The sequence below is a fragment of the Chiloscyllium plagiosum genome, unplaced genomic scaffold (assembly GCF_037043375.1).
Source record: "Chiloscyllium plagiosum isolate Xiang-an unplaced genomic scaffold, Cpla_swu_hap1 HiC_scaffold_3, whole genome shotgun sequence".
In the NCBI taxonomy this organism is placed as follows: domain Eukaryota; kingdom Metazoa; phylum Chordata; class Chondrichthyes; order Orectolobiformes; family Hemiscylliidae; genus Chiloscyllium; species Chiloscyllium plagiosum.
Genome location: NW_028270141.1, coordinates 141,220,280 through 141,245,305, shown reverse-complemented (window position 1 = coordinate 141,245,305; position 25,026 = coordinate 141,220,280). Strand labels below are relative to the sequence as shown.

Sequence of the window (25,026 nt, the reverse complement as noted above, 5' to 3'; positions counted from 1 at the left end):
ATGGAGTGTTAACCGGGGGGAAAGCTGTTCAAGAATAGAGTGTTAACGGGGAAAGCTGCTCAGGAATGTATTGTTAACTGGGGGAAAGCTGTTCAGGAATGGAGTGTTAGCGGTGGGAAAGCTGCTCAGGAATGGAGTGTTAACAGGGGGAAAGTTGCTCGGAAATGGTGTGCTAACGGTGGAATGCTTCTCAGGAATGGAGTGGTAACGGGGAAAGCTGCTCGGAAATTGAGTGTTAGCGAGGGGATAGCTGCTCAGGAATGGAGTGTTAACAGGGGGAAAGCTGCTCAGGAATGGAGTTATAGCGGTGGGAAAGCTGCTCAGGAATGGTGTGTTAACGGGGAAAGCTGCTCAGGAATGGAGTGTTAACAGGGGGAAAGCTGCTCAGGAATGGGATGTTAACGGGAGAATGCAGCTCAGTAATGGGGTGGTAACGGTGGGAAAGGTCCTCAGGAATGGAGTGTTAACGGGGGAAAGCTGCTCAGGAATGGGGTGTTAACAGGGGGGAAAGCTGCTCAGGAATGGAGTGTTAACCGGGGGAAAGCCGCTCAGGAATTGGATGTTAACAGGGGGGAAAGCTGCTCAGGAATGGAGTGTTAACCGGGGGAAAGCTGCTCAGGAATGGAGAGTTAACGGCGGAAAGCTGCTCAGGAATGGAATGTTAACGGGGGAAAGCTGCTCAGGAATGGAGTGTTAGCGGTGGGAAAGCTGCTCAGGGATGGAGTGTTAACATGGGAATGCTGCTCAGGAATGGAGTGTTAACGGAGAAAGCTGCTCAGGAATGGAGTGTTAGCGGTGGGAAAGCTGCTCAGCAATGGCGTGTTAACGGGGAAAGCTGCTCAGGAATGGAGTGTTTCGGGGGAATGTTGATCAGGAATGGAGTGTTAACAGGTGGGAAACCTGCTTAGGAATTGAGTGTTTACGGGGAAAATTGCTCAGGAAAGGAGTGTTAAAAGGGGGAAAGCTGCTCAGGAATGGAGTGCAAACGGGGAGAGCTCCTCAGGAATGGGGTGTTAACAGTGGGAAAGGCCCTCAGGAATGGAGTGTTAACGGGGAAAGCTGCTCAGGAATGGGGTGGTAACTGGGAAAGCTGCTCAGGAATGGAGTGTTAACAGGGGGAAGGCTGCTCAGGAATGGAGTGTTAACGGGGGAAAGCTGCTCAGGGATGGAGTGTTAACGGGGAAAGCTGCTCAGGAATGGAATGTTAACGGGGAAAGCTGCTCAGGATTGGAATGTTAACGGGGAAAGCTGCTCAGTAATGGAGTGTTAACAGGGAAAGCTGCTCAGTAATGGAGTGTTAACGGGGGAAAGGTGCTCATGAATGGAGTGTTAACGGGGGAAAGCTGCTCAGGAATGGAGTGTTTACGGGGGGGAATGTTGCTTTGGAATGGAGTTTTAACGGGGGAAAGCTGCACAGGAATGGAGTGTTAACAGGGGGAAAGGTGCTCAGGAATGGGGTGTTAACGGGGGAATGCAGCTCAGGAATGGAGTGTAAACGGGGAAAGCTGCTCAGGAATGCAGTGTTATTGGGGGTAAATCTACTCAGGAATGGAGTGTTAGCAGGGAAAATGCAGCTCAGGAATGGAGTGTAAACGGGGAAAGCTGCTCAGGAATGGGGTGGTAACAGGGAAAATGCAGCTCAGTAATGGAGTGTTAATGGGAGGAAAGCTGCTCAGGAATGGCATGTTAACAGGGGAATGCTGCTCAGGAATGGAGTATTAACAGGGGGAAGGCTGCTTTGGAATGGAGTTTTAACGGGGGAATGGTTTCTCAGGAATGGAGTGTTAACAGGGGGAAAGATGCTCAGGAATGTATTGTTAACTGGGGGAAAGCTGGTCAGGAATGGAGTGTTAACAGATGGGAACGCTGCTCAGGAATGGAGTGTTAACGGCGGGGAAAGTTGCTCAGGAATGGAGTGTTAACAGAGGGAAAGTTGCTCAGGAATGGAATGTTAACAGGGGTGAAAGCTGCTCAGGAATGGAGTGTTAACGGGGGAAAGCTGCTCAGGAATGGAGTGTTAATGGGGGAAAGCTACTCAGGAATGGAGTGTTAATGGGGGAAAGCTACTCAGGAATGGAGTGTTAACAGGGGGAAAGATGCTCAGGAATGGAATGTTAACGGGGGAAAGCTGCTCAGGAATGGAGTGTTAACGGGGGAAAGCTGCTCAGGAATGGAGTGTTAACAGGGGGAAAGTTGCTCAGGAATGGAGTGTTAACAGGGGGAAAGCTGCTCAGGAATAGTGTTAGCGGGGAAAGCTGCTCAGGAATGTATTGTTAACAGGGGGAAAGCTGCTCAGGAATGGAGTGTTAACGGGGAAAGCTTCTCAGGAATGGAGTGTTAACAGGGGGGAAAGCTGCTCAGGAATGGGGTGTTAACAGGGAAAATGCAGCTCAGGAATGGAGTGTAAACGGGGAAAGCTGCTCAGGAATGGAGTGTTAAAAGGGGAAGGAAACCTGATCAGGAATGCAGTGTTATTGGGGGTAAATCTCAGGAATGGAGAGTTAGCAGGGAAAATGCAGCTCAGGAATGGAGTGTTAACAGGGGAAAGCTGCTCTGGAATGGAGTGGTAACAGGGGGAAAGCTGCTCAGGAATGGAGTGCTAATGGGGGAAAGCTGCTCAGGAATGGAGTGTTTACAGGGGGGGAAAGCTGCTCAGGAATGGGATGTTAACAGGGAGAAAGTTGCTCAGGAATGGAGTGTTAACAGGGGGGAAAGCTGCTCAGGAATGGTGTGGTATCAGGGGGGAAAGCTGCTCAGGAATGGAGTGTTAACAGGGGGAAAGCTGCTCAGGAATGGGATGTTAACAGGGGTGAAAGCTGCTCGGGAATGGGATGTTAACAGGGTGGAAAGCTGCTCAGGAATGGAGTGTTAAAAGGGGAAGGATCAGGAATGCAATGTTATTGGGGGTAAATCTACTCAGGAATGGAGTGTAAACGGGGAAAGCTGCTCAAGAATGGAATGTTATCGGGGGCAAAACTGCTCGGAAATGGAGTGTTATTAGGGGGAATGGTGCTCAGGAATGGAGGGTTCACAGGGGGAATGCTGCTCAGGAATGGAGTGTTAACAGGGAGGAAAGCTGCTCAGGAATGGAGTGTTAATGGGGGAAAGCTGCTCAGGAATGGGATGTTACCATGGTGGAAAGCTGCTCAGGAATGGAGTGTTAACGGGGGAAAGCAGCTCAGGAATGGAGTGTTAAAGGAAAATGCAGCTCAGGAATGGAGTGTAAACGGGGAAAGCTGCTCAGGAATGGAGTGTTAAAAGGGGAAGGAAACCTGGTCAGGAATGCAGTGTTATTGGGGGTAAATCTACTCAGGAATGGAGTGTTAGCAGGGAAAATGCAGCTCCGGAATTGAGTGTAAACGGGGAAAGCTGCTCAGGAATGGGGTGGTAACAGGGAAAATGCAGCTCAGGAATGGAGTGTTAATGGGGGAAAGCTGCTCAGGAATGGAGTGTTACCGGGGGAAAGCTGCTCTGGAATGGTGTGTTAACGGGGAAAGCTGCTCAGGAATGGAGTGTTAACAGGGGGAAAGCTGCTCAGGAATGGAGTGTTAACAGGGGGAATGCTGCTCAGGAATGGTGTGTTAACGGGGGAAAGCTGCTCAGGAATGGAATGGTAACAGGGGAACGCTGCTCAGGAATGGAGTGTTAACGGGGGAAAGCTGCTCAGGAATGGAGTGTTAACAGGGGGAAAGCTGCTTTGGAATGGAGTGTTAACAGGGGGAAAGCTGCTCAGGAATGGAGTGTTCACGGGGGAAAGGTGCTCAGGAATGGAGTGTTAATGGGGGAAAGCTACTCAGGAATGGAGTGTTAATGGGGGAAAGCTACTCAGGAATGGAGTGTTAACAGGGGAAAGCTGCTCAGGAATGGAGTGTTAACAGGGGGAAAGTTGCTCAGGAATGGAGTGTTAACAGGGGGAAAGCTGCTCAGGAATAGTGTTAGCGGGGAAAGCTGCTCAGGAATGTATTGTTAACAGGGGGAAAGCTGCTCAGGAATGGAGTGTTAACGGGGAAAGCTTCTCAGGAATGGAGTGTTAACAGGGGGAAAGCTGCTTTGGAATGGAGTTTTAACGGGGGAAAGCTGCTCAGGAACGGAGTGTTAACAGGGGGAAACAGCTCTGGAACGGAGTGTTAACGGGGGAAAGCTGCCCTGGAATGGAGTGTTAACAGGGGGAAAGGTGCTCAAGAATGGAGTGTTAACGGGGGAAAGCTGCTCAGGAATGTATTGTTAACTGGGGAAAGCTGCTCAGGATTGGAGTGTTAACAGGGGGAAAGCTGCTCAGGAATGGAGTGTTAACGGGGGAAAGCTGCTCAGGATTGGAGTGTTAACGGGGGAAAGCTGCTCAGGAATGGGATGTTAACAGGGGTGAAAGCTGCTCAGGAATGGGATGTTAACATGGTGGAAAGCTGCTCAGGAATGGAGTGTTAAAAGGGGAAAGAAACCTGATCAGGAATGCAGTGTTATTGGGGGTAAATCTACTCAGGAATGGGGTGTTAACGCGGGGAAAGCTGCTCAGGAATGGAGTGTTAATGGGGGGAAAGTTGCTCAGAAATGGGGTGTTAACAGGGGGAATGCTGCTCAGGAATGGGGTGGTAACAGTGGAAAAGGTCCTCAGGAATGGAGTGTTAACGGGGAAAGCTGCTCAGGAATGGAGTGTTAACAGGGGGGAAAGCTCCTCAGGAAAGATGTGTTAACAGGGAGAAAGTTGCACAGGAATGGAGTGTTAACAGGGGGAAAGCTGCTCAGGAATGGGGTGGTAACAGGGGGAAAGCTGCTCAGGAATGGGGTGGTATCAGGGGGAAAGTGCTCAGGAATGTAGTGTTAACAGGGGGAATGCTGCTCAGGAATGGAGTGTTAACAGGGGGGAAAGCTGCTCAGGAATGGAGTGTTAACGGGGGAAAGCTGCTCAGGAATGGGGTGTTAACAGGGAAAATGCAGCTCAGGAATGGAGTGTAAACGGGGAAAGCTGCTCAGGAATGGAGTGTTAAAAGGGGAAGGAAACCTGATCAGGAATGGAGTGTTATTGGGGGTAAGTCTACTCAGGAATGGAGTGTTAGCAGGGAAAATGCAGCTCAGGAATGGAGTGTTAACGGGAGGAAAGCTGCTCAGGAATGGGGTGTTAACAGGGGGAAAGGTGCTCGGGAATGGAGTGTTAACGGGGGAAAGCTGCTCAGAAATGGAGTGTTAACAGGGGAAAGCTGCTCTGGAATGGAGTGGTAACAGGGGGAAAGCTGCTCAGGAATGGAGTGCTAATGGGGGAAAGCTGCTCAGGAATGGAGTGTTTACAGGGGGGGAAAGCTGCTCAGGAATGGGATGTTAACAGGGAGAAAGTTGCTCAGGAATGGAGTGTTAACAGGGGGGAAAGCTGCTCAGGAATGGTGTGGTAACAGGCTAAAGCTGCTCAGGAATGGTGTGGTATCAGGGGGGAAAGCTGCTCAGGAATGGAGTGTTAACAGGGGGAAAGCTGCTCAGGAATGGGATGTTAACAGGGGTGAAAGCTGCTCAGGAATGGGATGTTAACAGGGGTGAAAGCTGCTCAGGAATGGGATGTTAACAGGGTGGAAAGCTGCTCATGAATGGAGTGTTAAAAGGGGAAGGATCAGGAATGCAATGTTATTGGGGGTAAATCTACTCAGGAATGGAGTGTAAACGGGGAAAGCTGCTCAAGAATGGAATGTTATCGGGGGCAAAACTGCTCGGAAATGGAGTGTTATTAGGGGGAATGGTGCTCAGGAATGGAGGGTTCACAGGGGGAATGCTGCTCAGGAATGGAGTGTTCACAGGGGGAATGCTGCTCAGGAATGGAGTGTTAACAGGGAGGAAAGCTGCTCAGGAATGGAGTGTTAATGGGGGAAAGCTGCTCAGGAATGGGATGTTAACATGGTGGAAAGCTGCTCAGGAATGGAGTGTTAACGGGGGAAAGCTGCTCAGGAATGGAGTGTTAACGGAAAATGCAGCTCAGGAATGGAGTGTAAACGGGGAAAGCTGCTCAGGAATGGAGTGTTAAAAGGGGAAGGAAACCTGGTCAGGAATGCAGTGTTATTGGGGGTAAATCTACTCAGGAATGGAGTGTTAGCAGGGAAAATGCAGCTCCGGAATGGAGTGTAAACGGGGAAGGCTGCTCAGGAATGGGGTGGTAACAGGGAAAATGCAGCTCAGGAATGGAGTGTTAATGGGGGAAAGCTGCTCAGGAATGGAGTGTTACCGGGGGAAAGCTGCTCAGGAATGGTGTGTTAACGGGGAAAGCTGCTCAGGAATGGAGTGTTAACAGGGGGAAAGCTGCTCAGGAATGGAGTGTTAACAGGGGGAATGCTGCTCAGGAATGGAGTGTTAACAGGGGGAATGCTGCTCAGGAATGGTGTGTTAACGGGGGAAAGCTGCTCAGGAATGGAATGGTAACAGGGGAACGCTGCTCAGGAATGGAGTGTTAACAGGGGAAAGCTGCTCACGAATGGAGTGTTAACGGGAGGAAAGCTGCTCAGGAATGGAGTGTTAACGGGGGAAAGCTGCTCAGGAATGGAGTGTTAACAGGGGGAAAGTTGCTCAGGAATGGAGTGTTAACAGAGGGAAAGCTGCTTTGGAATGGTGTTAACGGGGAAAGCTGCTCAGGAATGTATTGTTAACTGGGGGAAAGCTGCTCAGGAATGGAGTGTTCACGGGGGAAAGGTGCTCAGGAATGGAGTGTTAACGGGAGGAAAGCTGCTCAGGAATGGAGTGTTAACGGGGGAAAGCTGCTCAGGAATGGAGTGTTAACAGGGGGAAAGTTGCTCAGGAATGGAGTGTTAACAGAGGGAAAGCTGCTTTGGAATGGTGTTAACGGGGAAAGCTGCTCAGGAATGTATTGTTAACTGGGGGAAAGCTGCTCAGGAATGGAGTGTTCACGGGGGAAAGGTGCTCAGGAATGGAGTGCTAACGGGGGGAATGCTGCTCAGGAATGTATTGTTAACAGGGGGAAAGCTGCTCAGGAATGGAGTTTTAACGGGGGAAAGGAGCTCAGGAATGGTGTTAACAGGGGGAAACAGCTCAGGAACGGAGTGTTAACGGGGGAAAGGTGCTCAGGAATGGAGTGTTAATAGGGGGAAAGCTGCTCAGGAATGGAGTGTTAACAGGGGAAAACTGCTCAGGAATGGGGTGTTAACAGGGGGAAAGGTGCTCAGGAATGGCGTGTTAATGGGGGAAAGGTGCTCAGGAATGGAGTGTTAACAGGGGGAAAGCTGCTCAGGAATGGCGTGTTAACAGGGGAAAGCTGCTCAGGAATGGAGTGTTAGCGGTGGGAAAGCTGCTCAGGAATGGCGTGTTAACAGGGGGAAGGCTGCTCAGGAATGGAGTGTTTACGGGGAAAGGTGCTCAGGAAAGGAGTTTTAACGGGGGAAAGGTGCTCAGGAATGGAGTTTTAACGGGGGAAAGGTGCTCAGGAATGGAGTTTTAACGGGGGAAAGGTGCTCAGGAATGGAGTTTTAACGGGGGAAAGGTGCTCAGGAATGGAGTTTTAACGGGGGAAAGGTGCTCAGGAATGGAGTGTTAACAGGGGAAGAGCTGCTCGGAAATGGAGTGCTAACGGGGGAATGCTGCTCAGGAATGGAGTGGTAACGGGGAGAGCTGCTCGGAAATTTGAGTGTTAGCGACGGGAAAGCTGCTCAGGACTGGAGTGTTAACGGGAGAATGCTGCTCAGTAATGGGGTGGTAACAGTGGGAAAGGTCCTCAGCAATGGAGTGTTAACGTGGGGAAAGCTGCTCAGGAATGGGCTGTTAACAGGGGAAAGCTGCTCAGGAATGGGGTGTTAACAGGGGGAAGGCTGCTCAGGAATGTATTGTTAACTGGGGGAAAGCTGCTCAGGAATGGGGTGTTAACAGGGAAAGGTGCTCAGGAATGGAGTGTTAACGGGGAAGGCTGCTCAGGAATGGCGTGTTAACGGAGGGGAAAGCTGCTCAGGAATGGAGTGTTAAAGAGAGAATGACTCCAATCATGTGGGCAATGATGTTATAATTAATCCTCACATGTGCAATGGGAGAGCACCTTTGGACAAGAACTTACTGTACGATTCATAATTCAGTGGCACAGTAGTAGAGTCACTGGACTAATAATCCAGAGGGTCAAGTTAATTCTCAGGGGACGGGCTCAAATCCCAGGACCGTAGCTGGGGGAATTTAAATGAATCAATCTGGATTTGTGAGCTAGGCTCGGGAATGGTTATATTGAGACTACATCGATGGTTCTAAAATCCTGCCTTGTTCCCTTATTTCGTTAGAGAAGGAGACTTCTTGTTTGTGCTCAGTCTGGCCTATATGGGACTCCTGACCCACATCAATAAAACCATAACAGTATAACCATATGAGCAGTCCATTCAGCCCCTCTAGCCTGCTCCACCATTCAGTAGGATCATGGCTGATTCGACATTCTCATGTCCACTTTTCTGCCTTTTCCCTACAACCCTTGATTCCCCGACTGATCAATAATCTATCTGTCTCAGCCTTAAATACACACAAGAAATCTACCTCCAGAGCTCTCTGTGGCAAGGAGTTCCAAAAAATCTCACTCCTCTGAGAGAAGAAATTCCTTTGAGTCTTGAATTGGTGCTTCTTTAGTCTGAGTCGATGCCCTGTGGTCCGACACTCTACCACGAGAGGAATCACCCTCTCAGCATTTCCCCTGTCAGGCCTCTTAAGGGTCAATGTAGTTGAGCCTGAGCTGGCCAGGAAGCTGTTCAATTCAAGGTCAGTTTGGGAAGGGGAGCAAATGCTGGCCTTGTGCAGAAATCACCAAAAGCTAGCATCCGAGGTATGGGGGAATGCACATGGGATGTTGGTGTTTATTTCAAAGGTTAATGGTGTGTAGAAATGGAGAAGTCTTGTTAAAACCATACAAGGCACTTGTCACATCACAGCGGGTCAGGCAGCATCCGACAAGCAGGAGAATTGTCATTTCAGCCTTAAGCCCTTCATCAGGAATTCGATTCTCCTGCTCCTCAGATGCTGCCTGACCTGCTGTGCTTTTCCAGCAACACACTCTCGACTCTGACCTCCAGCATCTGCAGTCCTCACTGTCATGAGTCACATCACACCAAGAATACTGTAAACAGTTTTGGGTTCCTTTCCCGAGGAATGATTTACTGGCATTGGAAGCAGTTTGTGAGCTTGGAGAAGATGGGTAGCTCAGGTTGTGGATCAGGTTGTCTGTTTGCTCGCTGAGTTTGTGGGTATGTTTTCAGATATTTTGTCACCATGCTAGGTAACGTCACCAGTGAGGCAGCCCAGAGAAGGTTGGTAAATTGATTCTGGGTCTGGAGTGAATTCCTTAGGAGGAGAGTTTGAGAAGGTCGGGCCTGTCCGCTTTGGAATTCAGTAGGATGGGAGGTGACTCCATTATTGAAACTGAAGAGATTTGACAGGGACAGGGTAGATGTGCAGAGGCTGTTTCCCCTTGTGGGAGAGTCTAGGATCAGAGAGCATCATTTCAGAGTTAGGCATCACCTATTTAACACTAAGTCGAGGAGGAATTTCTTCTGAGGGTAGTCAATCTTGGAATTCTTGACCACAGAGGCCATTCGAGGCTAGATCATTAAGTATATTCAAGGCTGAGATCGGCAGATTTTTGATCGGCAGGGGAATCCAAGGGTTAAGGGGAAAAGCAGGAAAGTCAATTTGAGGATTGTCAGATCAATTACTATGGCAATGTTTGGTTAACTTGAGGTAAGAGTGCTCCTGCATTCTCTCTGTTAATTTGCATGCCATTTAAATTAGGATAATGTGGGTGGCACGGTGGTTCAGTGGTTAGCACTGTTGCCTCACAGCACCAGGGACTCGGGTTCGATTCCTACCTCTGGCGACTGTCTGCATAGAGTTTGCACATTCTCCCCACGTTTGTGTGGGTTTCTTCCCATAATCCAAAGATGTGCAGGTTAGGTGAATTGGCCATGCGAAATTGCCCATAGTGTTCACGGATGTGTTGGTTAGGTGCATTAGTCTGGGGTAAATGCGGGGGGGAATGGGCCTGGGTGAGTTATTCTTCGGAGGGTTGGTGTGGACTTGTTGGGCTGAAGTGGCTGTTTCCACACTGTAGGGATTCTACATTAAAAGCAGTTTAACCTTTAATCCTACATTGACATACAGTACATGCAAATGCATGGTAAAATAGGGCAGAATCAGCACCGCTTCACAAATGGGAGGGGAGGGGAGGGGAGGGGAGGGTCACACCTGACAAATCTGTTAGAATGCTTTGCAGAAATAGCAAGCAAGTTAGACAAAGGAGAGCCATTGGACATGATCTATTCGGATTTCCAGAAGGTCTTTGACAAGGTGCTGCACAGGAGGCAGCTAAGTAAGATAAGAGCCCATAGTATTAGGCACAAAGTACTGGCATGGATAGAGGATTGGCTGACTGGCAGGAGGCAGAGAATATGGACAAAAGGATCTTTTTCCAGAAGCCAGCTGGTCACAAGGGTCAACTATTCACGTTGTACATTAACAATCTGAAAGAACAGGGGGCATTGTTGCTAACTTATTGCCACAGAGAGCTGTGGAGGCCAAGTGTATTTAAGACAGAGATAGGTTCTTGATTAGTGAATATTCAAAGGTTATGAAGAAAAGGGAGGATGGTGAGTTTGAGAAACATATCAGCCATGATTGAATAATGGAGTAGATTTGATGGGGTTAATGGCCTAATTTAGCTCCTTTATCTTATGGTCTTATGATCAGCATCCATTCCTAGTAGCAGTCAGTTACAAAATCCCACTCATATTCTCTCTGGGAATTATTTGAACCAATTCAAAAAGAAGTTTAATCAGCCCATTTAGATATGTGATGACACATATCTGGGGCAGGTAGAACTTGAAACCAGGGTCATCTGGCTCAGAGGGAGGAGCACTACCACTGTGCCACAAAGTCCATGTTAGGCAGTTTGACAAATACTCCATGTATAGGTTTAAAAGAAAAATCGCAAGGCTATGGAGAAAGACGGTGAATGGGATTAGTTGAACGATTCTTTCAAAGTCCTGTCATGTGCACATTGGGCCGAATGGCCTCTGTTTTTGGTGTCTGATTCTAAATGGCTGACTTCTGCCCACGTGAGCTGTCTGCACCTTGATACAATGCAATTAGCTTAATGATGGGATTCTCCATGTGACTGCTAATAGGAGAGGCAGTTTCTAGGTCAGCTTTCCAGTTTCAAAACTCATTGTTATAGTGTGAACATGCCCACTATTACTTGCAGGGACTACACGTTGGTTTGTATAGACCAAGAAAACCAGGGTTACCACCTTAGAAATATGACGTCCTGGCCAACTCTTTGATGCTGTTGAAACTGAGCATTGAGTCATCGCTGCAGGGTTCTCTGTCCATCTAACTCTTTCCTGCCAATTGCCAACTGCTCCCTCTCCCCAACCCCCACCCAGGATAATTAAAAAAATCTGGCAGTGATTTTTGATGTTACCTTACACGTCATCTTGAATAACATTTTTGAGACTTTTGTACTTTGTGACTTTATGGCCAAAATCTTTTGAATTTTCTTTGAGTAATTAATATTGGCGAACAGATTTGGCCTGGCAGAGAAGTTACATTGGGGTTGGATAATGTGGCTAGGATGGGATTTTAACTCTGATTCCATTAAGGCAATTATTTTTGCTACTTTTATACTAGCTCTGAGCTGGCTGTACATGATTAAATGCTGTTGTTTCTTGGCCTGCATTCAGCCTGCTAAATCCTACTGTTGATGTTAACTCCTTCAGCGAAAGCCTTGGTTTACTGTTGAGTTGGTACCCGAATAAGGCACTGCACATTCATATCCTTACCTTTTTGTGTTATTGTTGGCAAACGTAAATTGAGTTGGTTGATAGACACAGGAAAGCAGCTCTTTTGACATACAGATCCCACCTTTATATCTTCAGAAATACCGTCATATGGTTTGTATGAATTTTGGTAAAATAATTGACATTGCTTTCTTTAGGAATTTCGATGCTGATGACTTCACTGGGAATGTACACTATTCCATGGTGTACAAAGGCTGTCATACTGACAGGATTGATGTCCCTCATTGGAATTTCAATGGGCTTCCTGGATACCGGTAAGTACATCTTCCTGGATACCGGTAGGTATATCTTGGAGACAACAGCTATCCCTTCTTTAGCAATCTCATGTATTCCTGAAAAAAATGTGTACTAAGCAAAAGTGACTTCATAAGATATGCAGATACCCATTTCGATATGCAGTTACATAAGAAACTACACGATAAAGGTGGATTATGTACCTGTAAATGTTACATTAAAGGCCTTGAGACCAAAGATCATCGAGTAACTATTCCTAACTTAGTAGATTAAGAGCTTACTAGTCTTTCTACTTGACTCCCACTCACTGCGTCCTGACTCCTGATCAACGTTTCATGCTGAGATAACATACAAAGCACTGCAGAGGCTGGAGATCGGTTTATCGATGCTGCCCAACCCTCCCTCACCCCACACATTCACTCCCCGTCCCCTACCCCTCACCGCTGCCCAACACTCCCTCACCCCACACATTCACTCCCCGTCCCCTACCCCTCACCGCTGCCCAACCCTCCCTCACCCCACACACTCACTCCCCGTCCCCTACCCCTCACCGCTGCCCAACCCTCCCTCACCCCACACACTCACTCCCCGTCCCCTACCCCTCACCGCTGCCCAACCCTCCCTCACCACACACACACTCCCCGTCCCCTATCCCTCACCCCTGCCCCCTCCCTCACCCAATACACTCCCTGACCACTCCCTCACCCCGCGCACACACTCCCCGTCTCCACCCTCACCCCTGCCCCCTCCCTCACCCCACACACTCACTCCCCGTCCCCTATCCCTCACCCTCACCCCTGCCCCCTCCCTCACCCCACACACTCACTCCCCGTCCCCTATCCCTCACCCTCACCCCTGCCCCCTCCCTCACCCCACACACTCACTCCCCGTCCCCTATCCCTCACCCTCACCCCGCACACACACTCCCCGTCCCCTAACCGCTGCCCTCTTCCCTCACCCCCCCCCACACACACACTCCCCGTCCCCTCCCTCACCCCACTCACTCCCCGTCCCCTACCCCGCACCGCTGCCCAACCCTCCTTCACCCCGCACACACACTCCCCGTCTCCTCCCTCACCCCTGCCCCCTCCCTCACCCCTGCCCCCTCCCTCACCCCCCACACACTCCCCGTCCTCAATCTCTCACCCCTGCCCCCTCCCTCACCCCGCACACTCACTCCCCGTCCACTACCCCTCACCCCTGCCCCCTCCCTCACCCCGCGCACACACTCCCCGACCCCTATCCCTAACCCCTGCCTCCTCCCTCACCCTGCACACACACTCCCCGTCCCCTCCCTCACCCCGCACACACTCCCCGTCCCCTACCCCTAACCGCTGCCCTCTTCCCTCACCCCCCCACACACACTCCCCGTCCCCTACCCCTAACCGCTGCCCTCTTCCCTCACCCCCCCCATACACACTCCCCGTCCCCTACCCCTAACCGCTGCCCTCTTCCCTCACCCCTCACCCCCCCACACACACTCCGTCCCCTACCCCTCACCGCTACCACATCCCTCAACCCCCACACACACACCCATACCCCTCACTTCTGCCCCCTCCCTCACCCCACAAACTCCCCGTCCCTACCCACCCACACACTCCCCGTCCCCTACCCCTCACCGCTGCCCAACCCTCCCTCACCCCACACACTCTCCGTCCCCTATCCCTCAGCCTCACTCCTGCCCCCTCCCTCACCCCGCGCACACACTCCCCGTCCCCTATCCCTCACCCTCACCCCTGCCCCCTCCCTCCCTCACCCCACACACACACTCCCCGTCCCCTACCCCTAACCGCTGCCCTCTTCCCTCACCCCCCCCACACACACACTCCCTGTCCCCTACCCCTCACCCCCCCATGCACACACTCCGTCCTCTACCACTCACCGCTACCCCCTCCCTCACCCCCCACACTCCCCGTCCCTACCCACCCACACACACCCCGTCCCCTACCCCTCACCGCTGCCCCCTCCCTCCCTCACACCCAACACACTCCCTGTCCCCGTCCCCTACCCCTAACCGCTACCCCCTCCCTCACCCCGCACACACACTCCCCGTCCCCTATCCCTCACCCAATACACTCCCTGACCACTCCCTCACCCCGCACACACACTCCCCGTCTCCTCCCTCACCCTCACCCCTGCCCCCTCCCTCACCCTGCACACTCACTCCCCGTCCCCTCCCTCACCCCGCACACTCACTCCCCGTCCCCTATCCCTCACCCTCACCCCTGACCCCTCCCTCACCCCACACACACTCCCCGTCCCCTATCCCTCGCCCCTGCCCCCTCCCTCACCCCTGTCCCCTCCCTCACCCCACACACTCACTCCCTGTCCCCTATCCCTCACCCTCACCCCTGACCCCTCCCTCACCCCACACACTCACTCCCCGTCCCCTATCCCTCACCCTCAACCCTGCCCCCTCCCTCACCCCCCACACACACTCCCCGTCCCCTACCCCTCATCCCCCCATGCACACACTCCGTCCCCTACCCCTCACCGCTACCCCCTCCCTCACCCCCCACACACACTCCCCGTCCCCTATCCCTCACCCAATACACTCCCTGCCCCCTCCCTCACCCCACACACTCACTCCCCGTCCCCTATCCCTCACCCTCACCCCTGTCCCCTCCCTCACCCCACACACTCACTCCCCGTCCCCTATCCCTCACCCTCACCCCTGTCCCCTCCCTCACCCCACACACTCACTCCCCGTCCCCTATCCCTCACCCCTGTCCCCTCCCTCACCCCACACACTCACTCCCCGTCCCCTATCCCTCACCCCTGTCCCCTCCCTCACCCCACACACTCACTCCCCGTCCCCTATCCCTCACCCTCACCCCTGTCCCCTCCCTCACCCCACACACTCACTCCCTGTCCCCTACCCCTGCCCCCTCCCTCACCCTGCACACACACTCCCCGTCCCCTCCCTCACCCCACACACAGTCCCCATCCCCTACCCCTAACCGCTGCCCTCTTCCCTCACCCCCCCCATACACACACTCCCCGTCCCCTACCCCTCACTGCTGCCCTCTTCCCTCACCCCCCCATGCACACACTCCGACCCCTACCCCTCACCGCTACCCCATTCCTCACCTCCCACACACACACCCATCCCTCACCCCCCACACACACACCCATACCCCTCACTTCTGCCCCCTCCCTCACCCCACACACTCCCCGTCCCCTATCCCTCAGCCTCCCTCCTGCCCCCTCCCTCACCCCGCACACACACTCCCCGTCCCCTATCCCTCACCCTCACCCCTGCCCCCTCCCTCACCCCAAACACACACTCCCCGTCCCCTACCCCTCACCGCTGCCCTCTTCCCTCACCCCCCCACACACTCCCCGTCCCCTACCCCTCACCGCTGCCCTCTTCCCTCACCCCCCCACACACTCCCCCTCCCTCACCCCCCACACACACTCCCCGACCCCTATCCCTCACCCAATACACTCCCTGTCCCCTCCCTCACCCCACACACTCACTCCCCGTCCCCTATCCCTCACCCTCACCCCTGTCCCCTCCCTCACCCCACACACTCACTCCCCGTCCCCTATCCCTCACCCTCACCCCTGTCCCCTCCCTCACCCCACACACTCACTCCCCGTCCCCTATCCCTCACCCTCGTCCCCTCCCTCACCCCACACACTCACTCCCCGTCCCCTATCCCTCACCCCTGTCCCCTCCCTCACCCCACACACTCACTCCCCGTCCCCTATCCCTCACCCCTGTCCCCTCCCTCACCCCACACACTCACTCCCCGTCCCCTACCCCTCACCCTCACCCCTGCCCCCTCACCCCCCCACCCCCCCCACACACACTCCCTGTCCCCTATCCCTCACCCCTGCCCCCTCCCTCACCCCACACACTCACTCCCTGTCCCCTATCCCTCACCCTCACCCCTGCCCCCTCACCCCCCCCACACACACTCCCCGTCCCCTATCCCTCACCCTCACCCCACACACTCACTCCCCGTCCCCTATCCCTCACCCTCACCCCTCCCTCACCCCACACACTCACTCCCCGTCCCCTATCCCTCACCCTCACCCCTGTCCCCTCCCTCACCCCACACACTCACTCCCCGTCCCCTATCCCTCACCCTACACACTCACTCCCCGTCCCCTATCCCTCACCCTCACCCCTGTCCCCTCCCTCACCCCACACACTCACTCCCCGTCCCCTATCCCTCACCCTCGTCCCCTCCCTCACCCCACACACTCACTCCCCGTCCCCTATCCCTCACCCCTGTCCCCTCTCCCTCACCCCTGTCCCCTCCCTCACCCCACACACTCACTCCCCGTCCCCTATCCCTCACCCCTGTCCCCTCCCTCACCCCACACACTCACTCCCCGTCCCCTATCCCTCACCCCTGTCCCCTCCCTCACCCCACACACTCACTCCCCGTCCCCTATCCCTCACCCCTGTCCCCTCCCTCACCCCACACACTCACTCCCCGTCCCCTATCCCTCACCCCTGTCCCCTCCCTCACCCCACACACTCACTCCCCGTCCCCTACCCCTCACCCCACACACTCACTCCCCGTCCCCTACCCCTCACCCCTGCCCCCTCACCCCCCCACCCCCCCACCCCCCCCACACACACTCCCTGTCCCCTATCCCTCACCCCTGCCCCCTCCCTCACCCCACACACTCACTCCCTGTCCCCTATCCCTCACCCCTGCCCCCTCACCCCCCCCACACACACTCCCCGTCCCCTATCCCTCACCCTCACCCCACACACTCACTCCCCGTCCCCTATCCCTCACCCTCACCCCTGCCCCCTCCCTCACCCCACACACTCACTCCCCGTCCCCTATCCCTCACCCTCACCCCTGTTCTCTCCCTCACCCCACACACTCACTCCCCGTCCCCTATCCCTCACCCCACACACACTCCCCCTCCCCTATCCCTCACCCCTGCCCCCTCCCTCACCCCTCACACTCACTCCCCGTCCCCTATCCCTCACCCTCACCCCACACACTCACTCCCCGTCCCCTATCCCTCACCCTCACCCCTGCCCCCTCCCTCACCCCACACACTCCCCGTCCCCTATCCCTCAGCCTCCCTCCTGCCCCCTCCCTCACCCCACACACTCACTCCCCGTCCCCTATCCCTCACCCCTACCCCCTCCCTCACCCCACACACTCACTCACCGTCCCCTATCCCTCACCCTCACCCCTGCCTCCTCCCTCACCCCGCACACTCATCCCGCACACGCACTCCCCGTCCCCTACCCCTCACCACTGCCCTCTTCCCTCACCCCCCCCGACACACTCACTCCCCGTCCCCTATCCCTCACCCTCACCCCTGCCCCCTCCCTCACCCCCCACAGTCACTCCCCGTCTCCTCCCTCACCCTCACCCCCTCCCTCACCCCGCACACGCACTCCCCGTCCCCTATCCCTCACCCTCACTCCCCGTCCCCTATCCCTCACCCTCACCCCTGTCCCCTATCCCTCACCCTCACCCCTGACCCTATCCCTCACCCTCACCCCTGTCCCCTCCCTCACCCCACACACTCACTCCCCGTCCCCTATCCCTCACCCCTGTCCCCTCCCTCACCCCACACACTCACTCCCCGTCCCCTATCCCTCACCCCTGCCCCCTCCCTCACCCTGCACACACACTCCCCGTCCCCTCCCTCACCCCACACACAGTCCCCATCCCCTACCCCTAACCGCTGCCCTCTTCCCTCACCCCCCCCCATACACACACTCCCCGTCCCCTACCCCTCACTGCTGCCCTCTTCCCTCACCCCCCCATGCACACACTCCGACCCCTACCCCTCACCGCTACCCCATTCCTCACCCCCCACACACACACCCATCCCTCACCCCCCACACACACACCCATACCCCTCACTTCTGCCCCCTCCCTCACCCCACACACTCCCCGTCCCCTATCCCTCAGCCTCCCTCCTGACCCCTCCCTCACCCCGCACACACACTCCCCGTCCCCTATCCCTCACCCTCACCCCTGCCCCCTCCCTCACCCCAAACACACACTCCCCGTCCCCTACCCCTCACCGCTGCCCTCTTCCCTCACCCCCCCACACACTCCCCGTCCCCTACCCCTCACCGCTGCCCTCTTCCCTCACCCCCCCACACACTCCCCGTCCCCTACCCCTCACTGCTACCCCCTCCCTCACCCCCCACACACACTCCCCGTCCCTTACCCCTCACCCCCCATGCACACACTCCGTCCCCTCCCCCTCACCGCTACCCCCTCCCTCACCCCCCACACACACACTCCGTCCCCTACCCCTCACCGCTATCCCCTCCCTCACCCCCCCCATACACACACCCCTACCCCTCACTTCTGCCCTCTCTCCCACCCCACACACTCCCCGTCCGTTACCCCTACCCCTCACTGCTGCCCCCTCACTCCCTCACCCCACACACTCCCCGTCCCCTATCCCTCAGCCTCCCTCCTGACCCCTCCCTCACCCCGCACACACACTCCCCGTCCCCTATCCCTCACCCTCACCCCTGCCCCCTCCCTCACCCCACACACACACTCCCCGTCCCCTAACCGCTGCCCTCTTCCCTCACCCCCCCCAAACACACACTCCCCGTCCCCTACCCCTCACCACTGCCCTCTTCCCTCACCCCCCCCACACACTCCCCGTCCCCTACCCCTCACCGCTGCCCTCTTCCCTCACCCCCCCCACACACTCCCCGTCCCCTACCCCTCACCGCTGCCCTCTTCCCTCACCCCCCCACACACTCCCCGTCCCCTACCCCTCACCGCTGCCCTCTTCCCTCACCCCCCCACACACTCCCCCGTCCCCTACCCCTCACCGCTGCCCTCTTCCCTCACCCCCCCACACACTCCCCGTCCCCTACCCCTCACCGCTACCCCCTCCGTCCCCTACCCCTCACCGCTACCCCCTCCCTCACCCCCCACACACACACCCCTACCCCTCACTTCTGCCCCCTCCCTCCCTCACACCCAACACACTCCCTGTCCCCGTCCCCTAACCGCTACCCCCTCCCTCACCCCCCACACACACTCCCCGTCCCCTACCCCTCACCCCCCCCATGCACACACTCCGTCCCCTACCCCTCACCGCGACCCCCTCCCTCACCCCCCACACACACACTCCGTCCCCTACCCCTCACCGCTATCCCCTCCCTCACCCCCCCCCCCCACACACACCCCTACCCCTCACTTCTGCCCTCTCTCCCACCCCACACACTCCCCGTCCGCTACCCCTACCCCTCACTGCTGCCCCCTCACTCCCTCCCCACACACTCCCCGTCCCCTACCCCTCACCGCTACCCCCTCCCACACACACTCCCTGTCCCCTACCCCTCACCGCTACCCCCTCCCTCACCCCCCACACACTCCCCCTCCCACCCTCCCTCACCTCCCACCCTTGTCCATTCTGCCTCCCCTCTGTCTCTCGAGTTAAACATTCACCGCCTCCTGACTCTCTCTAGCTAAACACTCTCTCTCCAAGGTCTGCTGATACAATAATTTGGAGACAATTCCCCAGATGTATTACTTAAGAGTACCAATCTTTGTTGTGACTTGGTTTTCAGTGAATCTTTCTCAACTTCTGTATTGCATTTAATTTCTCAACTTTCTGATATCCTTGCTTTCTAAAATTTACAAAAAACATTCAGGTCTTACATTTGTTCCCTGGTCCCAGTTGTTTAGTTTTATTTCCTAAATGTTGTTGACTGTCCTTGAGTTTCTGTTCTTCCTGGGAAGGCCAGTGTCCTTCCCATTTCAATATAGTGTACGTTTCAGGAATAGAATAGTCAGCACACTGCTGAGTAAAGGTCAGTGAAAGCTCTGTAAACATTTCCAGCATGTACTGTATTAATACAGCATTCAGCAAACATAGAACAGGAAGAGGATATAAGAAACAAAGGGCTAATTATTTAATTTTTAAAATATTCTCTCATAAGACGGGAGTCGCTGCCTGGGCCAGCGTGTATTGCCTGTCCCTAGTTGCCCTTGAGAAGGTAATGGTGAGCTGCATTCCTAAACCACTGCAGTCCATGTGGCACCTTTTACCTTTGGTTATGAAGTATTTTTCAAGCCCAGTCATTGTAGTTGTGGGCAAATCTAGCAGCCAATTTGTACACAGCAAAATCCCCATACAGCAAATCACTCGCGGTGATGATGGTTGAGGGATTCAGTGGTTGTCCAGGACAGCCAAGTCAACTCGCCCATTCCTCTTCAGATAGCACAATGAAATCACAGTATTTCCTCAGTACAGAACTGACATATTAACCTAGATTATGTATTGAAGGCTTTGTGGTGAGGATTAAATGCACAATATTCTGACTCGCAAACAAGAGTGCTACCCCAAGACCATATTGACACAGTCACAGCAAGGTCAGTTGTGGTTCCTTCAGTAATGCTGTTCGGGGTTCAATTCTCACTCCCGGGCTTGTGGGAAACAGTTAAAGGCAGACAGTCCTGGGTGATATCCCTGTCCTCAGATAAAAAGATCCCACACTACTGTTTTGAAAACAAGTAGGGGAGTTATCTGTGATGTTTGGGACAGTATTTATCCCTCCCATCAACATTTCAAAATCAGATTACCTGCTGATTATCCTATGTTTGTCTGTAGGAGCTTGCTGGGTGTATAATATTGGCTGTTGCATTTCCTATATTACAGTACAGGCAACACTTCAAAACATCATCAATTAGAGCAGCAGAAGACCATTCAGCCTTTTTGAGGCTGTTTCTCCATTTAGTGAGATGACATCTGATCTTTTACTTCAACCCATTTTCCTGTACTGTCCCTTCGTCATCTGTAAGGTACGCGGAGATGTTCAATGGTGCTACATAAATGCAAGTCTTTCATTTTAAAAAAAGATCTTCAGTCGATGATTTATTTCACTGAGGGCAGATCCCTTGGATTAGGAAACTTTTCTGTTCTGATGTTTCTAATTACTGAGAAGCTGATGGGTGAGACCCAAACTGGAGAGTGTCTGAAGTGGTCACTCTGTGTGGAGTTATTGACCAGACTCCCCTGCCTTTATTAAACTGTCTTTCAGTAGAAAAGACATTTCCTGGAAACTCCAAAGCAGAGGTCCAGTCTGTAATTATGTTTAGACATTTAAGATTGTATGTTTTCTCCCCCAATTGTTTTAATTCCAGCAGTTTTTTTGTGACATTGAGCTGAACAGTAAAACCTACCTGGTTCACCAAATCCTCACCAGGTCTGGCCTACACGCGCCTCCAGACCCACAGCAATGTGGTTAACTCTCAACGGCCCTCTTGAGCAATAAATGCTGCTCATATTGCTTGTGAATGAATTAAAAAAAACTAGATTTTGCAAAGAACTCACTCATTGCACCTTCCAATTTTTTTCTTAACTCTCACTTTTGGATTGGAAATTTTCTCCGACAATTTCAAAAAACCATATTTTTTCCAGGACTGGACTGCATCTATTTTAATACTTACAGCTTTGGTGCTAATGACACTGGGTAAGTAAGTCCAGGCTGTAGGGGTAATAACTGATGCAAAATGACTGCATAAAATATCCATCGTTTCTAGGGAGGTAACTTAATGCTACCCGAATCCTTTAACCACTCTCTGATTCACAAAGTAACTGAAAACACCTTTACAACCATCACTATCTTTTCCACTGACAATCTAGCTAGCGAGAGTAACTTTTGCTGCGCCTGAGCTCAATACAATCCCTACTCTTGTGACAGTTGCCTTCCTTTAATCTGTTAAAGTATTTCTGCTTATGTTTTAGATTTCCCTAATCTAATGAAGTCTTACCATTCTGAAACTGGTGCACAAAGTAACTGCTTTAAGTTACAACCCTGACGTGACACATTTTGAGATACTGTTTATGTATGTTACCCCACCGTACTGAAAATCCAGATCAAGCTCAAATTGTGTGATAGCTTGTGTTAATAAAGATTGTCCTGCTGCCCCAGTGAATGGTTCATCTTCCATGATCATTAAATCAATGAGGATTGTGTGTAAGCCTAAAGTGACAATAGTTCGGTTTTCCAGCATGAATTATTGCTTATAGTCAAAAGCAGCAATGTCTCGATGGTGGCTCCTTCTAACTCTTATCACATGAGAACACCATGAACTGTAAGCTCTCCAAGTTTAAATGGCATCCTGACTTGGAACTTCTGCATCACCGATTCAAAATCCCTCCCCCCTCCCTGACAGTATTGTAGGGGACATACAGTACAGGAGCTGTAATAGTTTCTAGAATGCAAGCCATTACCACCTTCTAACAGGCAACTGGAAATGAGCACTAACAGTGAGTCTTGTCAGTGAGGCTCTTGTAACTATTGTTTTAGATACTATCCCACCTTACTCTGTACAGATGCTAACAAACCTTCTTTGTATGTCCAGCATGTTGCTTTTCTAAGTTCTAGTTGGTGTAAATAATTTTCCAAATAGGGGAGAGCTCACCTTGGACAGAGTTTGAAATAACTTGTTTTTTTTTCCCTGTTTGTTTGCAGGTGGAAATTTGCTCATTTTGCTTGTGTGGGGCACGGAGGTCGGACCCTATATGCAGGCGCTGCACTTCAGTTTTGCTTTAGGTGCATTTGTGGCTCCTATCTTGGCAAAACCACTATTGGGCACCTTACAAAAGCCCATTGACGACAGCAGGAACAGCCTTTTGAATAATACCAAGAGTAGCACTCCTAGTAAACTCGTGGGTTTTATGGATGTACTGAAAACAACTGTTTCAGCCTTCACTCCTTTTATCTGGACGTACATTGTTATCGGAAGTTTTGTGCTTTTAATTTCTGTGTCATTCTTTGGTATCTATTTAAGGAGCAGTCCAAATCGAAACAGGGCTGCTGTTTCCACCCAGGAGCCTCCGTTCGCAAGATACCACACTGTTATTTTGTTCTTCCTGTTCTTCTTCTTCTTCTGGTATGTGGGAGCTGAGGTGGCTTATGGATCGTACATCTTCACCTACGCAAAAGACTTTGTTCACTTTGATGACAACCGGGCCGCAGGCTTAAACGCCTTATTCTGGGGGACATTTGCCGCAGGGCGAGGACTTGCAATATTCTTAGCTGCGTGCCTTTACCCTGGAACTCTGATACTGCTCAGTCTAATAGGCTGCATCATCTCATCCATAATATTGATAATGCATTACACAAATCCAATTTTTCTGTGGGTGGGCACTGGTCTCTATGGAGTCTCAATGGCAGCCACCTTTCCCAGTGGTGTATCCTGGGTCAAGCAGTACACAAACACCACTGGGAAGTCGGCTGCTCTGTTTGTTTTTGGAGCTGCACTTGGTGAAATGGTGGTTCCAGCTTTGGTTGGATTCCTTCAAGGCCTCGATATCATCAGGCAATATCCTGTATTGATGCTGACTGCTCTGGGCACCTCTGCAATGACAGCTATCTTGTTCCCTGTGATGTACAAACTAGCTTCATCTTCGAGCAGTATTCAACCAGAGAACGATGACCAGAAAGCTCTGTTAGGGTCAGGGCTTGATGAAGATGAAAACAACGATGACTCTCCAGAAGACTGGAACGATGCAGATTTTGAAGTGATTGAAATGAGTGATGTAAAGAATGATACAGACCGGATTCCAACGAGGGATGTTTCAGCAAAGAGCACTGACCTCGTCTCTCCAGAACACAGCTCTTTCCCTTCACTTTCTACCCACATGTATCTCGGTGGCTCTCCAAGAAAGAAACTGTTTAAATTGGAGAGAGAAAAGAATGTCTGAATACTACAAACCAAGCAGATATGTTTACAAATCTGTCAGAAGACAAGTTAAAGGATAAATTAAAGATGCCTTTATACTTACATTTAAAATACTTGATTCTTATGTGACTGCTTGTAATTATATGATTATCATTGGGGTAAATTAGCATTGGTTGGAATAAATTAATGTTGATTTTGATGTCTGGAAAGAGTTTTAAACATTTGCATGACAATTTGTATATCTCTTGTAGAGGGACTGGGAATTCTGGTAAATCCTGCAGTTGAAATCTTGTTTACAAACTTAAGTCGATGTGGGGAACTAATTCTGATTGTGCTGTCTTGTTTCTCTATTTAATTATTTGTCAGGTTTTAACCATAATCTCCATCTGGTGTGACAAGAACTTATAGTCACTGGATTGCAGAACCATCCTTAGTAAGAGTGTTGTGTGGCCTCACTACTGCAGAACACAACCCTTATATTCTCCAGTTGTATTCATGTACATTTTAGGGGAAAAACAGTTGGATGTTAAGTGTGTAACTTAGTGTGTAATTTTATTCACTTGCGGAAACAACTACCTTATTCAAAAATCAAAAACAAAAGCAGTACAAATAATAAGAAAATACATGGGTTCAATGGACATGTTCTGTATGACATAATCCCAAGATTTTTTGACAATTACTATTTTCGCCAATTTTTGGAACAACTAATGTGTTTCAGAAGAGATTCACAGTTTTGTTTGTTGTGTGTATTCGTGATCTCTCAAAACTCTTAGCTGCTGAAAAAGTTGTTCTTGCCAATAGAAACATGTTGCATTTTTCCATTTAAATGATAGCTATATTTGTAATCTGTTCTCTCATATTTGGCAAGATCAGTCACCCATAACAATACCGACTGTCGAAGGATGCTCATTTTTAGTCAATAAATAAATATCAATACAAAGTGCTGTCCTGCAACCTTGATCTTTTTCAGGGACTTCAGGAGGCTGCAATACTACAAACCAAGCAGATAGGTTTACAAATCTGTCAGAAGACAAGTTAAAGGATAAATTAAAGATGCCTAACAACATTCAAATGATCAAAAAGCTGAAAAGCTGAGAATATTGGAATAAAAGCTAGTTTTTCTTGAGGAGGATGGAGGAAGAGGGGTTTAAGGATGAAATTTCACATGGATTCCAGTAGGTGAATTCAGAAATTAGCCTCTTGGCTGTTTAGGAAAGGAATTTCAGGGTGAAAATTTAGCATGATTCAGGGCAGTAAATATTGGGATCAAGGTGGGTGATGGATTTAGGGAGAGAAACTGAGAAGTGTCAAACCAGCAGTGACGAATTTAT

General features: G+C 51.9%; 1 protein-coding gene and 1 long non-coding RNA gene across 3 annotated transcripts in view; one reads left to right on the top strand and one right to left on the bottom strand.

Moving 5' to 3' along the window:
* The window catches only part of LOC148151361 (uncharacterized), an 87,039-nt gene extending 67,284 nt beyond the window's left edge, over positions 1-19,755 (bottom strand). The window contains exons 1-2 of the long non-coding RNA XR_015754694.1: positions 19,664-19,755; positions 11,784-12,133 (exon numbers count right to left, since the gene is read on the bottom strand). This is a non-coding gene — a long non-coding RNA (uncharacterized LOC148151361). The remainder of the gene's footprint in view (positions 1-11,783; positions 12,134-19,663) is intronic.
* slc60a2b (solute carrier family 60 member 2b) overlaps positions 1-24,638 on the top strand; it is a 105,870-nt gene extending 81,232 nt beyond the window's left edge. For both annotated transcript variants that reach the window (XM_043675371.2, XM_087983931.1), the window contains exons 3-4: positions 11,939-12,055; positions 22,483-24,638. In XM_043675371.2, the coding sequence (XP_043531306.2) occupies positions 11,939-12,055; positions 22,483-23,717 (1,352 nt within the window). In that variant the 3' untranslated portion in view covers positions 23,718-24,638. The remainder of the gene's footprint in view (positions 1-11,938; positions 12,056-22,482) is intronic.
* Positions 24,639-25,026: the final 388 nt, after the last annotated feature.